This window comes from Babylonia areolata, chromosome 3 (genome assembly GCF_041734735.1).
Source record: "Babylonia areolata isolate BAREFJ2019XMU chromosome 3, ASM4173473v1, whole genome shotgun sequence".
NCBI classification, from domain to species: domain Eukaryota; kingdom Metazoa; phylum Mollusca; class Gastropoda; order Neogastropoda; family Buccinidae; genus Babylonia; species Babylonia areolata.
In genome coordinates, this window is record NC_134878.1 from 48112469 (window position 1) to 48131476 (window position 19008).

At 39.3% G+C, this 19008-nt stretch overlaps 1 protein-coding gene across 1 annotated transcript in view; it reads right to left on the reverse strand.

Moving 5' to 3' along the window:
* Positions 1-19008, reverse strand: part of LOC143280352 (sperm flagellar protein 2-like) — a 51334-nt gene that overhangs the window by 14806 nt on the left and 17520 nt on the right. The window contains exons 11-15 of the mRNA XM_076584986.1: positions 7818-7934; positions 5491-5593; positions 2611-2699; positions 1314-1359; positions 1-26 (exon numbers count right to left, since the gene is read on the reverse strand). The exon at positions 1-26 is cut by the window's left edge and continues 73 nt beyond it. Coding sequence (XP_076441101.1) covers positions 1-26; positions 1314-1359; positions 2611-2699; positions 5491-5593; positions 7818-7934 — 381 coding nt within the window. The remainder of the gene's footprint in view (positions 27-1313; positions 1360-2610; positions 2700-5490; positions 5594-7817; positions 7935-19008) is intronic.

Genomic DNA, 19008 nt, shown 5'->3' on the forward strand with positions numbered 1-19008 from the left:
ACCTCCTGGTGTTTCCTGACCTTGACCTGCTGGGCAAAGCATCGACCCCTTTTTTTGCATGTGACCCATCACCTGATGCAGGTTAAAGGTTACAGGCATTCTGTCTTTTTCAACATTTTACAAAGCAATGAACTTGGAAAGCAATAGAAAACATCCCAAAATCGCTCCATACTAGGGCTGAGTTGGATTCTAAAATGCTTAAGTTTGAAAGGGAAGCAAACACAGTATTTGAAAAGAAAAAAAAAAAAAAAAACGGGAAAAGGAAAAATACACCAAGCACATTCATATGAATATAGATAAACAGACTGGTAGACTGGTTGACAGACAGAGAGAGAGATTAAACCTAGACTGGATATCATCTCAAAGTGTTGTCATCCATTTTGTTGTGATATTTTGCAAAATGTCAAGGGCCATATATGTTCACATACTAAATGAACATCTCATTTGAGACATTCAATGCAACCAAAAGCAAAAGCCGTTTATACTGGATTAGTTTGTACTGCATTATTATTTTTCAACTTTTTATCTTAATGTCATGATACATTTTCAGACTGATCTCTATGTGTTGAATGCATTGCCACTGTGCAATACCATCCATTATTTTCATTTACTGTGTGCATATATCATATCATATGGTATTGTATTATATTATATTATATTATATTATATTATATTATATTATATTATACTATATCATATCATATTATATCATGTTATGTTATGTTATATTATATCATATATTTTATTATATTATATTATATTATATCATATCATAATATATCATATCATATATCATATCATGTTATAGTATAGTATAGTATAGTATAGTATAGTATAGTATCGTATTGTACCGTATCGTTTTGTGTCATATCATATCATATCATATCATTTTATTCCATTCTATATCATTTCATTTTATCTGATTTCATATCATTTCATTTCCTCTTATTTTTGCACCCATGTCAAAGCACGTTTTCTTCAGAACGGACATCCGTTAAAACAATGCAAATCAGTACAATGACACAACCATGATGACGCAGCTTCACATATTATACATATACACTCTGCCACCACAACAACAGGCACACAAGCACACACACACAAAAAAAAAAGAAGAAAAAAAACAAAAAACTCCAGAGAATAGGCACACACGCATACACCACAAAACCCCTCCAGAGAGCAAAAACCCAAACAATGACATAACGGCAACACAGTTCCACTCAGCACAGCCTGGCATGCCATGTTGCCCCCAGCTCCACACAGACACACACACACAGACACACAGACACATACACGCCCTGACACTAACTCACTGGGCACAACCTCCTCCGTGGCTGCTGTTTCTGGCCTCTGCACCTCCTGCAACACGCCATCAATATTCAATCAATCAATCAATCAATCAATCAACCAACCAACCAACATGGTAAATATTCAATGAATGAATAGATCATCAACATGATCAACATTCACTGGATCAATTATTCATCTAGATGAATCAATATTCGATGGTTCAATCAGCATGATCAAAAATCACTGAACGAATCAATCAATTACACGTTCAATATTCAATGAATCCATCAACCTGATCAATATTCTATAAATCAATGAAATCATTAAAAAAAATTATCAATATTCAATGAATACATTTATCAAAATGATCAATATTTATTGAATCAATCAAAATGATATTATTAATGAATCAATCAGTCAATGAACATGGTCAATATCAAATGAAATAATGAATTCATCCATTCATCCAGATGATCAATATTCCATGAATCAATCAAGATTATTGATACTCAATCAATGAATCAATCAATCAATATTATCAAGATTCAGTAAAAGGATCAACTAATCAACATGATCAATATTCAAGCACTGAATGAATTACTCAAAATGATCAATACTCAATGAATCAAACAATATGTTAAATATACAGTTAATCACTTAATCAACATAATCAATATTTAATCAACAAATGAATTAACCAAGACAACCAACATTTAATGAATCCATCAACATAATCAATATTCAAAGAATCAATGAACCATTAAACTGGAATCAATATACAATGAATCAGTCAAGATTAAAGATATTCAATCAACGAATCAATCAATTAACATTATCAAGATTCAATAAAAGAATAAACCAATCAACATGATCAATATTCAATCAATGAATGAATTAATGAAGATGTTCAATACTCAATAAATCAGTCAACATACTCAATATTCAGTGAATCAATCAATCAATCAATCAATGAACATAATCAATATTTGATCAGCAAATGAATTAATCAAGATGACCAATATCTGATGAACCCCCAACAACATAATCAATACTCAATAAATTAATACAATCAATATATTATGAATCACTCAATGAACTGGGTTTTTTCTTCTTCTGATTTTTTTTTTTTTTTTTTTTTTTTTTTTTTTTTTTTTTTTTTTGCTGCCCCATCATCTGCAACCAGTTCAGTGGCATTAAGCCAAATTCAGCAATCAATCAATTCTTGTACTTTTTTTTTTTTTTAAGGAATAAACTGATTTTTTTTGTTGTTTTTTTGGTGCAGTCTGTCTGCTGCACACACACACACGGCACACAACTGACCTGTATGACTTCCATCATCTCGTTGTTCTTGTGGGCCTGCACAGCCTCCTCCACCAGTGCGTCCACCTCCAGTAAACGCAGCCCGCGTGCTGTCACACACAGACACACAAACGCACACACACACACACACGCACAAGCATATGCATACACACGCACATGCACATACACACACACACACACACACACACAAACACACACATGCACACACACATACACACACATATACTCACACACACGCACATACTCATGCATACGCACATGCACATACACACACACACACACACACACACAAACACACACATGCACACACACATACACACACATATACTCACACACACGCACATACTCATGCATACGCACACACACACACACACACACACACACACACACACAAGCACACACACGCACCACAATCATACCACACACAAACACAATGACAATAATAACAGTAATTGTTGTCTCGTTCGTCATTAATCCCCCGTCTCCTCGACAAAGGCGGCAGTACGTCGCTGATCCTCTCAGTCATCAGTAGAGCTTCCGGGCCGCTGGGATTGGGTCAGGCCAGGTATAGCAGTAATGATAATGATAAGGAATTAATTTACAATCTAGCCAAGGAAGAATCTGTTAGGCAGTGGACTTCTAGTGTTGTACACTTAGTGTTCAGGGTTCGAGGCCCCGTTTTGGCAAAGTGCTGTGTCCTTGGTAAAGGCACTTTACTGCGATTTTCCTGACTCTACCCAGGTATGAATGGGTACCTGACTTCGCTTGGACAAGGTGAAAACGGTGGAAGGAGATGACTGGGCCCCATGCACCTTCCTATGCTGAGCCCTAGACAATGTGAATATCTATTCACTTCCTCTATGACCGTAAAAAGCTATGTGATGTTTAACTTTTTTCTGAACTTTTTGCAAAGGACTATGACTCTCAAAAAAACAACTAGGAGGTACTACTGTACTGGCTCTTTAAGTACTGCAGCCTTGAGGGGATGGGTTGATCTTTGGGGGACCATCCCAACAACGACTGTCCTGAAGCTCTCTCAATGATAATGATAATGATCATCATCATCATCATCATAATGATAATAATGTTTCAGAGCTGTCTCATATTCCTCTTGGTGTTTTCAAATATATAAAACCTTCACTCATGACAAGAACAGATGCAGAAGTTCAATGTGTAACTTTATCAGGCCTTCACTCATGACAAGAACAGATGCAGAAGTTCAATGTGTAACTTTATCAGGCCTTCACTCATGACAAGAACAGATGCAGAAGTTCAATGTGTACCTTTATCAGGCCTTCTCTCATGACAAGAACAGATGCAGAAGTTCAATGTGTAACTTTATCAGGCCTTCACTCATGACAAGAACAGATGCAGAAGTTCAATGTGTAACTTTATCAGGCCTTCACTCATGACAAGAACAGATGCAGAAGTTCGATGTGTAAATTTATCAGGCCTTCACTCATGACAAGAACAGATGCAGAAGTTCAATGTGTAAATTTATCAGGCCTTCACTCATGACAAGAACAGATGCAGAAGGTCAATGTGTACCTTTATCAGGCCTTCACTCATGACAAGAACAGATGCAGAAGTTCAATGTGTACCTTTATCAGACCTTCACTCATGACAAGAACAGATGCAGAAGGTCAATGTGTACCTTTATCAGGGCTTCACACACATGACAAGAACAGATGCAAAAGTTCAATGTGTACCTTTATCAGGGCTTCACACACGTGACAAGAACAGATGCAGAAGTTCAATGTGTACCTTTATCAGGGCTTCACACACGTGACAAGAACAGATGCAGAAGTTCAATGTGTACCTTTATCAGGGCTTCACACACATGACAAGAACAGATGCAGAAGTTCAATGTGTACCTTTATCAGGGCTTCACACACATGACAAGAACAGATGCAGAAGTATAATGCATACCTTTACAAGGCCTTCACACAAGTGACAAGAACAGGCACAGAAGTACATGTGTACCTTTACCAGGCTTTCACAAGAACGACACAAGAACAAATGCAGAAGTACATATGTACCTTTGCCAGGCATTCACACATACAGCAAGAACAGACACAGAAGTATCTGTCTACCTTCAGCAGGCATTCACACACATGACAAGAACAGATGTATAGAAGTACATGTGTACCTTTATCAGGCCTTCACAAGCATGACAAAAGACCAGATGCAGTAGTACATGTGTACATTTACCAGGCCTTCACACATGTGACAAGAACAATGGCAGAAGTACATGTGTACCTTTACCAGGCCTTCACAAGCATGACAAAAGAATGGATGCAGAAGTATATGTGTACTTTTACCAGGCCTTCACAAGCATGACAAAAGAATGGATGCAGAAGTATGTGTGTACCTTTACCAGGCCTTCACAAGCATGACAAAAGAATGAATGCAGAAGTACATGGGTACTTTTACCAGGCCTTCACAAGCATGACAAAAGAATGGATGCAGAAGTACACGGGTACTTTTACCAGGCCTTCACAAGCATTACAAAAGAATGGATGCAGAAGTACATGTGTACCTATACCAGGCCTTCACAAGCATGACAAAAGAATAGATGCAGAATTACATGTGTACCTTCACCAGGCCTTTACACTCATGACAAGAACAGATGCAGAAGTACATGTGTACCTTTACCAGGCCTTCACAAGCATGATAAAAGAACAGATGCAGTAGTACATGTGTACCTTTACCAGGCCTTCACACTCATGACAAAAGAATAGATGTCAGAAGTACATGTGTACCTTTACTAGGCCTTCACATGCATGACAAAAGAACAGATATCAGAAGTACATGTGTACCTTGACCAGGCCTTCACAAGCATGACATAAGAACAGATATCAGAAGTACATGTGTACCCACCTTCAGCCAGCTTCTTGATGACGGTGGTCTTGCCACTGAACAGCTTACCCACCACACAGGCACGGATGGGGAAAGGCGGATATTGAGGGGGAGGGGGTGGAGGCTGAAACATGTCACATGTACGCATTCATTGTACTGTGTTGTGTTGTGTTGTGTTGTGTTGTGTTGCATTGCGTTGTGTTGCGATGTGTTGTGTTGTGTTGTGTTGTGTTTTACTGTATTACATTGCATTGCCTTGTCTTGTGTTATGTTCTATGGTGTGTTGTTTTCTCATACCATGTCATGTCATGTCATGTCTTGTTGATTTTTTGTCACAACAGATTTCTGTGTGTGAATTTTCAGCTGTTCTCACTGAAGAAGAATTATCAACAAAAAACCTAAATAGAAAATATATAATTAAAGAGGTAGATAAACAAACAAACAAACAAACAAATAAATAAATAAACAAATAAATATTTGAATAAACAGACAGATAAACAAATAAATAAACAAACAAACAAATGAACAAATGAATACATGGCAAAATAAGAATGGCAAAGACTGTTGGAACGTCACACACCTGCTATTTATTTCCACGGATGAATCACCATTAGAAATCAGTCAATCAGTCAATTAGTCCACTGATCATATGAAATCAAATCAAAAGACTGTACTGTGAATGGACGGACAATACTGCAGAGGCAGTGAATGATTCAGCTGAGTAAAAAGAAAAGAAAAATAAATAAGATAAATAATCCATGAACAAAATACACAAATAAACGAAAAGACGAGACTTCTGGAACACATCGTACACATTGTTCACATCCAGTGACGCATTACTGTTAACCCTTTAGGTGCTGCTGAAGTGTACGCCCATCAATGAAGAGCTGTCATCTCACTGAGATGTTTATGATAGTCGGTCGTGTCCGACTATGACCATCAGAACAGCAGAGGAGGCAACTGTTGTCCCGATTATCTGGGCTAGAACTTGATGATAGTGGAGAAAGTCTTGCCCCAGTTACATTCCCACTCTCTTGGCCAAGAGGGTTTTAGGGCAGTCGGTAGTTGGGATGGATGGTTCCCAAAGGCCAACTAGCCCCCAAGGCTGCAGCACTGATAGCCAGTGCAATTTTGCCTTCTGGTCTGAGAGTCATAGTCCTTCACAAAAGACAAAGCTGTAAATGATTTCCCATTGCAATTGGGAAACCATTGATGATACAGCTGTCACTTTGCTTTTGAGGTAAGACAGAGCTTACAGGCCCGGATGTTGGTCACCATTCTTTATTTAGTACTTGGGACTGCATTTCTTTTCGTTCAGCAAAAAGTAGCAAGTAACCAGCCACCGTGGCGAAGTGGTTAGCGTCGTGGTCTGACGGCTGGGAGGACGCCGGTTCGAATCCCAGTGGAGGTGGGTTTTTCAGCCCGTGGCCGACTCCTACCCAGAGTGAGTGTGCTGTGGGCTTAAATGGGGAGACTGGGACCACACAGTCGAGGGTCATTCACTTCAAGGATGCGTCTTTGGGTCTGTTGCTCTAATTACCTGACCAACACTGCAAATGTCTGCATCTCTCGGGCCTGGTTAACGCCGAGATATCATTATAACAGGAAGCGTAGAGTACAGCCTTGTCACGCAGTCCCAAACCAAAATGGACCTCCATAGCAACGTCATCCTCCTCCTCCTCCTCCATCATCATCAATATAAACAAAACAGTCTCAAAGTCTGTGGCCTTTCATGCCCTGCTCTCTTGGTGACCTCAGTTTTGATACCCCTTCACTTCTGTGCTTGGGGTGAGTTCTGTCAAATGTCTTTAGTGTCAGCAGATTCTTGGGGGAGCTGTTGTCTGAGGGACGTGGTGGCGGTCTCCACTCTGGGAGGGATGCTCACTCAGTCTGGCTCTGCGACTAAGCCATTATTGTTGTTAGTAGGGGGCTTAGTAGGTGGTGTCCTAAAGTACATTAAATCAGAACAGGCACCACTGAACACCACCGAAGTGACTCAGCAGCAGTGCAGGGTCTCCTCTGGTGTGTGGCCTCCTGGAGACCTAACATCGATGATTCCCTGCGGACTGCCGACGCTGGAACTGTGACAGACAGACCCGGTTGTGGCCGTGTATGGGGGAATCTGAATGAGCAGCGTGGGAGTAATGCCACTGAAACGGTGCAAATGATGGGGCAGCAAAAAAAAAAAAAAAAAAAAAAAAAAAGCAAGTACATACACACAAAAAAAGTAGTGACTGCGCTTCAAACTCATGCCTCACTGATGTCATTTCACTAAAGGTCCAGCAACCAAGGGGTTAAAACTAACTAACTAACTAACTAACTAACTAACGACAGTCAAAGGACTGTACTGTGGGCGGATGGACGAGGTTGTAGAGGCGGTGGATGATGTGGCCGACCACAGGGTTGCTGCGAGGGGGGCCAGAGACGTCGGATGCCTCTGGCACCTGCCATTCCCCAGTCATCGCCTGGACACAGGAGCACAAAGTCGTCTTCATCATCATCAGTCTTCAACTTACTTGGTGCCAGAAATTGAAATTTTAAAAAAAGAAAAAAAAGAAAGAAGATACCTAAGGGAAATCACTGGGTTTATTTCTCAGTACCTACTTATTTACCTGTATGGTAGCTAATGGATAATGCAAGCAGCAATGGTTTGAATTAGGTGCCTTTATCTTGCTTGCAAAAAAAAAGTGCTTGACTGATTGAAGCTTGGGTAACACAAATAAAACATCATTGATTAGTTACTTCTTGAAGCTTGAGTGGGCTAAAAAATACAACAACCCAAATAACTGGTTAACTGGTAAAAGCTTGGCTGGGTTTCTATTTCATTTTTAGTTTCAGCTTCAAAGGGGGTATCAAAGTGTGCATACTTATCCATATATACACTACACCATATCTACTTTAAAAAAAAAATCTTACTGATCAATGTACTGAGTAAAGCTCAGCTGAACTACAAGTAAATTCATTATTTTAACTGGTTTACTACCAGAGGCTCACTGTCACTAAAAAATAACCTCATCAACTGGTTTACTGATTGGAGCTTATGTGGGCTAAAAAAAACAACCAAACCTGTCAACTGGTTTACTGACTGAGGCTCATCTGGGCTAAAACAAACAACCACATCAAATGGTTTACTGACTGAAGCTCATCTGGGCTAAAACAAATAACCACATCAATTGGTTTACTGACTGAAGCTCACCTGGGCTCAAACAAATAACCACATCAATTGGTTTACTGACTGAAGCTCATCTGGGCTAAAACAAATAACCACATCAATTGGTTTACTGACTGAAGCTCATCTGGGCTAAAACAAATAACCACATCAATTGGTTTACTGACTGAAGCTCATCTGGGCTAAAACAAATAACCACATCAATTGGTTTACTGACTGAAGCTCATCTGGGCTAAAACAAATAACCACATCAATTGGTTTACTGACTGAAGCTCACCTGGGCTCAAACAAATAACCACATCAATTGGTTTACTGACTGAAGCTCACCTGGGCTCAAACAAATAACCACATCAATTGGTTTACTGACTGAAGCTCATCTGAGTTAAAAAATCTATTTAAAAAAAACCAAAACCCATGTCAACTGGTTTACTGACTGAAGCTCACCTGTGCTCAAACAAACAAACAACTGGTTCACCGACTGAAGCTCAACTGGGCTCAACAAAATAACTTTGCATTATGGCTCAGAAGTAGTATAAGGGATGGGGGTTCTATATGTAACGGATTTAAGCGCCCATAAGGCGCAACAACGCCTTAAACCATAAAAACGAAAAACCCGCGCGATCCGGATTTAAGCGCCCATAAGGCGCAACAACGCCTTAAACCATAAAAACGAAAAACCCGCGCGATCAGCTTAAAAAGGTGTATGGAGAGCCAAATCACTAGATAAAAAAATGATGGTTAAATATGTGTATGGAGAGCCAAATGGTCATGGGGGTTCTGGTTCATAAGAGAGGAGGTATCAAGTGGGTCAACCGTTCACATATGAACGTTTGACCTAGTTAGCTTTTTGGATGGTACTGAGAGGAGGTATCAAGTGGGTCAACCGTTCACATATGAACGTTTGACCTAGTTAGTTTGAGTACGCGCGATCCTTAAATATGTGTATGGAGAGCGAAACGGTCGCCCCGTTCCCCGCGTGCTGGCAAGCTAGCGACCGCTCGGCGTGTGTGGCCCGAGTTGGGACGGGATCAATAGCTAAGAGTGTGGTCCCGCCCGCGCGCACAACCTGCCTCGCAGATCTTCCCACCCGCGCGCACGGCTTGTGATCACCCTTTTAGAGAAATACATTATATTGTAAATATAGAAAAAATGCCTTTTCCGCATAACATTTGCGAGTACCCCAAAGTTAAAACAAGTGGAGTATGCGGCCGACCTTGCATGGGACTCTATTGCAAAGATCATATTAAATGCCATAGAAAAGGAATGCCACTTCCAGTACTTTGTTTAAAATGCAACCTTTATGTACGCACGAAGTATGCTATTTGTTGTACATGTAAGTATAAAAAAGAGAAGCCTCCTCCCGTGGAGAAAAAGATTGATCCTATACCCGATTGTGGAGAACAGTCAAGCGACTCTGAGGATGAGGATTATGCTTCTGATGATGAAATTGACCCTTTTGAAGCCTATTCTAGAGGGTATATTCCACCCTTTGGTGGAGTTATCATTGGATTCAGAGATTGATCAGCTTGTGAAATCCTATTAGAGAAAAGATTATATATAGAACATATTGAGAGTAAAAATGGCGCAACGATATTCTGAAAAGTATTACCGTGATCTTGCTTCTAAAAAAGAGATTCCTAATCATGAATCTATGAATAAAACTGAGTTGATTAAAGCACTGGGGTTTGATGCTTTGGAGGGGGAGACCAATGCTACGCTTAAAGATATTGCACGAAAGCTCAAAATTCGTGGTTTTAGTAGAATGAAAAAAGATGAACTTATTAAAATTATACGTAAACTACAACATAAAGCTGAATCCACGGAGGAGTTTGGTAGTATTATTAAAAATTATAAACTTGCGGCTCTTCCAAATGAAATAGATCCGCTTTCGTTTATGATGAGTAAAGTGGACACTATTAACCAAAGAGCTATTCCACTGACCAAACAAAATATTGTTTTAACGGTGGAGTTTGCTCAAATTAAAAATGATGATACTACTGTAGCTGTATTTCGATCGGAATATCAAAGTATTATTGATGTTGTTGATGATCAAGATATTGAAAAACAAATAAAACATATTTTGTTAAAAATAGAAAATTTTACAAATGAAGGTTCAGGATGGTTCATTAAAAGAATCTTTAGTTTATGGGTGAATAGAGTTTCTATTACATCTCCAGGATCCTTTATTGAATCACCACAGTGGTTAAAAAATAAAAGAGCTGTGATTAATATTAAAAATAAAGATGATCAATGTATAAGACATTGTTTACGTGCACACAAGTTTCCAACAAAAACGAATTCTAATTTAACTTCTGCCTATCCTTCTGATGATGGGTTAAATTTTGAAAATATTGACTTTCCTACACCTATAAAACAAATTACAAAGATTGAGACTCAAAATAATATTGCTATTAATGTATACTATTTAAAAAATAAAACGATTGAACGTGCAAGAATATCAAAACAACCCGCCAACATGGAGCGTATTAAACTTCTTATTATAGAAAATGAAAATGGTGGACAACATTATACTTGTATTAAGAACTTTAACAGACTACTTAGTAATACAAACAAACACAAAGCAGCAATGTACTTTTGTGAGTATTGCTTGACAGGTACAACATCATCAGAACTTTTAGAAGAACATATTAAGCGATGCGCGCAGATCAACCACAAGAACTATTCTCACGTTGAGATGCCATCGGAGAAGACAAAAATGATCAAATTTACCCATTTTCAAAATCAAATGCAAGTTAGTGATGTGATATATGCTGATTTTGAGGCGATTTGTAAAGAAATAAAAGACGATTCCCATTCGAATAATACCATCAAAGAAAGCGAACACATCATCTCGTCATACGGGTTTGTGCATGTTAGGTCTGATGGAAGGGCGTACAAACCGCAACTATTTCGTGGTGAGAATGCGGTCAGTCATTTTCTCGAAAAACTTCGAATAATATATTATCATACTGTCAAGGAATTGAAAAAACCAGTTCCAATAAAGGTGACCAAAAAAGATAACGAATCGTTTGAAAACGAACGAGTTTGTTGGATATGTAGAGGGGAACTACTCGCAAATGATAAAGTAAGAGATCATGACCATATCACAGGGAACTATAGAGGTGCCGCGCATGCATCGTGTAATCTTAAATTGAGAATAAAATCCGACGAATTTGTGTTGCCGATATTATTTCACAACCTCAAAGGTTACGACTCTCACGCGATCATTTCAGAGCTCGCGAACAAAGGTGGTGGTAGAATTACGTGTATCGCGAATAATAAAGAGAAGTACATCACATTCAGTTGGGGAAGGTTGAAGTTTTTAGATAGTTTCGCATTCTTGAGTTCGAGTCTCGACCAGCTTGCGAAGAACCTTCCGGATGATAAGAAGCTTTTAACGCGCGAACATTTCACAGATGAGGAGGAGTTCAAGCTCGTTACGAGAAAAGGAGTCTTTCCGTACGAATATATTACCGATTGGAGTAAATACGAAGATACAAAACTACCAAAGAAAAGTCATTTCTTTAGTAAACTTAACAACACGGATATATCAGAAAGTGACCACAAGCATGCCAAGAATGTGTGGAAGAAGTTTAAATGTAAGAATCTAGGTGATTATAACAATCTGTACTTAGTCACTGATGTGCTGTTACTTGCCGATGTGTTCCAGAATTTTAGAAATACGTGTTTGCGAACTCATAATCTCGATCCTGTTCATTATTACACGCTTCCCGGAATGTCTTGGGATGCTTTACTCAAGAGTACGGGAATAGAACTCGAACTGTTGACGGATATCGAACAATATAACATGATAGAGGCGGGAATACGCGGTGGAATCAGTATGACTGTAAGAAGATACGCGGAGGCTAATAACAAGTATATGAAAGATTACAGGCCTGAAAAAACAGATTCGTATATCATGTATCTCGACGCGAACAACTTGTATGGTTGGGCGATGTTACAAGCTTTACCCACGGGTGGATTTATCTGGGATAACGATGCCAATCTCGAAAAGATTCTAAATCACCCCGACGATGATGAGACGGGATATATTGTGGAGTGTGATATCGAGTACCCTAAGGAATTACACGACGAACATAACGATTATCCCCTAGCTCCTGAGAAAATAGAAATAAAACTCGAAAACCTCTCACCCTATCAACGACGCCTTCGTGAAAAACTCGAGATGCGCGGAAAGGAAACGAGAAAATTAGTTCCGAATCTATGGAATAAGGTTGGTTATGTCGTTCACTATAGAAATCTCAAGCTATACACGCAACTTGGCATGAAAGTAACTAAAATCACAAAAGTGTTAAAGTTTAATCAAAGTCCCTGGATGGCGCCCTATATATTGATGAACACCAAACTGAGACAAGCCGCTACTAACGATAAAGATCTGTATAAATTAATGAACAACTCGGTATTTGGTAAAACTATGGAAAATATCAGAATGAGAACGAATATCAAATTATTCAAGTTAGATGAAGAGGACAAGGCACGCAAACTAATAAACAAACCGGCTTATGTCGATCATATGATCATCAACAAGAAACTTCTAGCGATTCACTACAAAAATAATAAGCTTGTGCTCAATAAACCTATCTATATCGGGATGGCCATTCTCGACCTATCAAAGTATCTCATGTATGATTTGTATTACAACCACTACAAGAAAAAATATGGATGCAGGTTGTTATATACTGATACCGATTCATTCATTCTCCACGTAGAATGCGAGGATTTTATCGCTGGTATGGATGATAATGTACATGACCGCAGTAATTTTCCAAAAGATCATCGATTGTACGATAAATCGATAGAGAAAGTGCCAGGATACATGAAAAGTGAGCTCGGATGTAAACCGATCCGACAATTCTGCGGCTTGCGCTCGAAGATGTATTCGGTTGTAGCGGATGATGGATCAGTTATCAAGAAAGCCAAGGGCATAAAAAAATGTGTGGTGAAGGATGAAATTGAACCCGATATGTATAAGGAGTGTATTGATCGATCTGTTCAATTTACTAATAGTATGAGAACGTTCAGATCGTATAAGCACAAGATGTACACGATCAAGCAAATGAAGACATCACTCTCACCGTACGATTCCAAACGCTATTGGCTAGATGATGGTATTACATCTTACGCCTACGGGCACTATGGTATTTCTGTATCGTGAGGAACAACCATAAGCTCTTCGTGTACAAACCCTCTGGATGGGCCATTTTGTAAATAATAAAGAATAGGATCGCCGGGCATCATACGCTTAATATTATAAACTTTAAGAGACCAAACGGGATCCGTTGCTCGTTTGCGAGCTCCACCCTCGAGCTCACCGGGCTCATACAAGTACCGAACTTGCGCATCACGCGGTAACTCTCCTTTATCATCTTTAGTCGGTGCAGAGGATTCGGCTTCTACCAATTTGGCCTTTATTGCGACCGACGGTTTCTTACCTATAAGTCTCGTCACCTCATTATTCAATGCAGCCACAACAGCTGGTAATCTAGTGACCCATTCTGTTGATCGATTCGGCGATTTCATTTCAGCCACATATTGATGACTAAACAATCGTTCTGCCAGCGTACGATTAAATCTTTCTACAATATCCTGGCTTCTGTGTGTCTTTCCACGCCTTACTTTTTTGAAAATTTTGTTCACAGCACCCATAAACTCTCGGCCAGGATCTACCTGAAGAAGTTTGGGCAACTTCAATGGGCTACGGTCGTAAATACGTAAAAAAGCGGCCGCCACTTCGACGCTGTCTTTCGTTGTTAGGGGTTCGGCTTCTTTATATCGACTCGCAACATCAACGACAGTCAGCGCATACTTATACGTCTTACGCCCGATTCTGTCATAGGGTAAAAATAAAAGGTCAGCCTGATGAACCTCATTTGGGACAGTAATATCAAATTTTGCTCTCGGAATATACTTTGGAGGGGGTAGATAAATTTGCCATATAGCTTGTTTTTGTAACCATTTTCTAGCCTCATCCTCAGACACCTTGGCTGCTTTCGCGAGTTTTTTAATCGCCGAATAACCCTTCCAATAACCGCTTGGGCTGTAATAGATCTTTTCCATTTTATTTAAGAAAGTAAATGTTTAATATTTTGAAATCGCAAAACCAAAAATGACCATGGTCATGATAATAAATATGTATTCTCGATCTTTTTGTCCCTCTGAGGGTGTATAAAAATCTGAAAGTTGGGGTTTATGAGAAAGAGGGGGTAGTGGCTCCCCCATCACTTTATAATATTCTTGCATAGCCATATCCACATCCTTAAACGTGTTCACAGCATGTTGTTGTTGTCTTAGTTTTTCATTTATATTATCTAAACGTTGAATCCTCTCTTTCTGCCATTCTGCGGTCGCTGCCTGAAGTTGTTCTTGCGCTTTGTTGTGTCGTTTCTGTTCTTCTAACGCGTCTGAAGACCCCAGTTTACTAAATAAAAAATTACTTCCGGTAAATGCTAAAGCGTTTACTATTGCCCCACCAACGAGTAACGCTACTGATGCCATACTATAATGATGATATTATTATTACTTCAAAATATCATGTGGGAGAATACCTTGTTTTTCCAACATATCCTTCGTAGCCATAGCGAGGGCTATATCCAAAGTGACCATCCCGATATCTTCGAGGTTGAAAGCCAGTCTAGGTGTCGGGGCTTTCGTAAATATTAATTTTGTCAATCTCGAGTAACCAGCGGCCAATGCGCTGACCACAACCGCGTGGTATACAGTGTTTGCAATTTCTTTACCGTTTATATTTGGCGTTGCCATTGTTTGTTGTTTATAAATAGTGTTCAAATTAATGTTCAAAACATAATAAATGGGTTGGGTTTTGTTACCACAGGTGGTGGTTGTACTGGTTTTTTCGACCGATTAAAATATATGTAAACACCACAACCTATTATCATCGTAGCAGCAGCAGCAATGTACAAGGGATTGATAAAAACGTGATCTGGTCTCCTCGATGATGGTTCTTCTTCTTGTTCTTCTTTCGCTTTTCGAAGTTTTTCGAGAAGTTCTTCATGTTTTGCTTTTCTAGCAGCAGCACCTTTTCGACCCGCTTCAACTTTCTTCTGATTCTTTGGTTTCGTTACTTCCTCCATTATATTTATTAAATTGACAATGTTTAACAGTAGTTACAGCTGTGGTGAGCGGAGCTAAGAACATGCCAAATCTGTGATATAGTTCGCAAGTAAAGCTGTTAAGCGCATGTCCCAGGAATGGATCTTGCTCGAGATCACTATTTAATTTTGTTTGGTCATCAATTGGGAGATACATACAAACTGCTCTGGTATACAGTTGTATAATTGTATTACCGAGTGATTTTGTAATCATCGATCCTAAACTCGCTTCGTATCTCGTATAAAGCTTGTCTATATCCGCATCTTTCATCACTTCGATTTTATCAACACTAAACTCTTTCCCTAAATATTCTTTTGCTCCACCGGCTGAGACCACCGCCATAAGCCTGTCGCGTTTGGGATCCTCGGATAGTAATTGGTCCATCTTCTTATATTCTATATACCTCCTTTTAAGTTTAAAATAATGAAAAACTACAAATCCAACGACTAAAAGTGTTAAGAAATTGCTAACCAGTGCTAAGGAACTGTTAAGCAGTGTTAAGAAATTGTTAAGCATTGTTAAACAGCTGTTGATTATTACTAGCAAATTTTATATGCAACTGGTTGATCAGTTTTTAATATCAACTTGGAGTGTTTGGTATTTGCCAATGATTTCCTAACCTCTTTACGTTCATTTTGTGTTGGAATGACATCGTTTTCTCTTAAACACTCATCAAACGAGTCCCTATCCTTACAGTGAAATAAAGCCACCCATTTTGTTTGTTCGCGAAGGTCAGTAAGAACCGAGTTGTATTTCTGAGTCAACACCCACACAGTTTACTCAACATTTGCTTCTTTTGAGTAAGAGCCTTTAAGTCACTACAGTCATCGATGATGTACAACGTTGGCTCCCCGGCAAATATTTCAAAAAACAGCCCAAGCCATTCGTGAAGTTTATCACCGGGATTAACGGTGTATACCCCGCGGTCCTTTCTTACCCACACTCGGGATCGATAGGCTTTATTATATTCGAGAGTAGGGCATAGAATTACAATATTCTCGAACACACCACGATATGTCGTTTGTAATAAATCTAAAATAAATTCGGTCTTACCGCACCCAGTTTGCCCGAAAATAATTGCGGAATGTGCTTCTTTAGTAAACAGCCTCGACAAATCTTCCATCTTCTATATTTAATTGTCCATCCATTATTACAAATACATACGCATTTAGCGGTTCTGCCGTTTCAGATTTTTTCTGAATCTGAATCGTAATGCCTTCAGACGCATTTTCGATACGACGTCCACTCCTGTGAAGAGAATTATCATCTGTGGTGCGCATATCCAACCAAAGAGCATAATTATTCGTGAAATATTCGCCGACTGTGACATCCGCTAGTTCTAAATCTTTTACCACTTTGTCTACTTCGGGGTCGCGTTTTTGCGTTCCGAAAAACTTTCTGATTTCATCCCATTGTTGATAGGAACGCATACCTTGACTAAACAGTTGATTGGGCACACCTTCGATCGTCACTTCAACCTTATTGATCTTAGGATTGTAATACTCATCAAACAACAGCAGTACCCCCTTCATACTTTTTGCCGGCACGTTGAGATTAATATTCCAGAGTGTGTCAGATTTGTCCAGAGGAATTTTACGATGTCGTAGTATTCTATCATATAAAATAGCGAGCCTACCCGAATAATAACCGGCTATCTGTCTCTCAAGTTCGGGTTGTGTGACTTTCTCAAACTCGAGACTAATCCCTTCTATCGTATAGGATACATCCGGGTCTGTGCTGAGGATAACCTTGTTATAAGCGTTAACGGTAAGTTCATACTCCAGGCGATCGCCGAGAGCACTCTGATAAAATGGTGCATGAGATTCTAGCAATTCGAAATCAAGCGGAATACAAAATCGATTACCATAAGCCTCCGCAATGGCGGCATCTCTAACGATAGTGTTATCTTTATTATCCGCGTTAATACGCAATCGTGTCACATTACGGTGTGTAGTTAAGTCAATACATTGATAAACGGCGTTTCTTCGTTCTTGTCGAGTTCGCCAAAGATCTCCATAAGTATAAAATACATCACTATCTTCAACGCTCATGATTTCATTACCGGAAATGCGAATGGTTGTTTTACATACTATGGCTCTACCAATATTATCAACGAGTGTTCTGTTCACATCTGTTGTAGAAGTCAAAGAAATTTTGAATGCTAGTCGAACACTCCCCGGAACGATCACATCGTCAACACCTAAATTAGGAAAGCGTACAAGAAGTTGTTGATTCTGATCGATAGTTGACGGATTGTTAGTAATCACGACAGTCTGCCGCACGCCCTTTATCCCCTGCGGCTCCCACAAACTTCTCATTGGATTAAGCTTTCTTCCACTCATTTTTTGTTTTATATAGATATAATGAAACTTTATATTATAAGTTTAATATGGCGGAAGGGTTCGCAGAAGGTGGTGAGTCAATAATAGAATCTGGTTCCTTGCAAACAGAATTATTAAAGAGCGTGGTTGATGATTACTATGATGCATTTGGACAAGAGCCCGATGTTGGGCGAAATTATGCCAATTTTGAACTTGATAGTAGAGGTACACTACGATTAAAAAATAATCCAGATTTTAATATCATTAACGTCCGCACGAAACAACCCCTAGCACTTTCAACACTAGCGGGAAAACCTGGTGGAGCAAATATTATTCGCGAGGAACTTGGTTTTGTAGACTGGAAAAACTTAAAACCCCAAACGGTCGCGGCTCTCCAAAAGGTTGAAACCAAACTGGGCGAAGAAATTGAGATGGATGATTTCTCGCCAAATACAATCGATGAAGTACTTAAAACTATAGATGATCCTCCCCTGGATGGCACCGATGAACTGGGTGGTCATATTCATGAACTCAAAGGTTTAGACAAAGCCATGCAAAGACAGCACGGTAATCTTTCTGACAACCTCTCAAAACTCTCTCACCTGGATGAAGAAATGTCAACTTTAAAAATAAGAATTCAGTCTGCGGAACTAGCTGATAAACATGAAAGCGAAATCAAACCCTTGCGTTTACAATTAGACGATCTAAACATCGAGCGTGCTGCACGACTAGAAGCGATATCAACACACAAAGAAGCGCTGCGATCTCAAATCAGCAGAATGCGTGAAACGATACACAGAATTCTTGAGGAGGACACAACACTAGCGGAACGTATTCGAACGCTTTTTAGAGAACAAGGCATTACTATCGTTTCCATTCTTACTGCCTTTGGTATGATTATCAGCACTATCGTTTTGG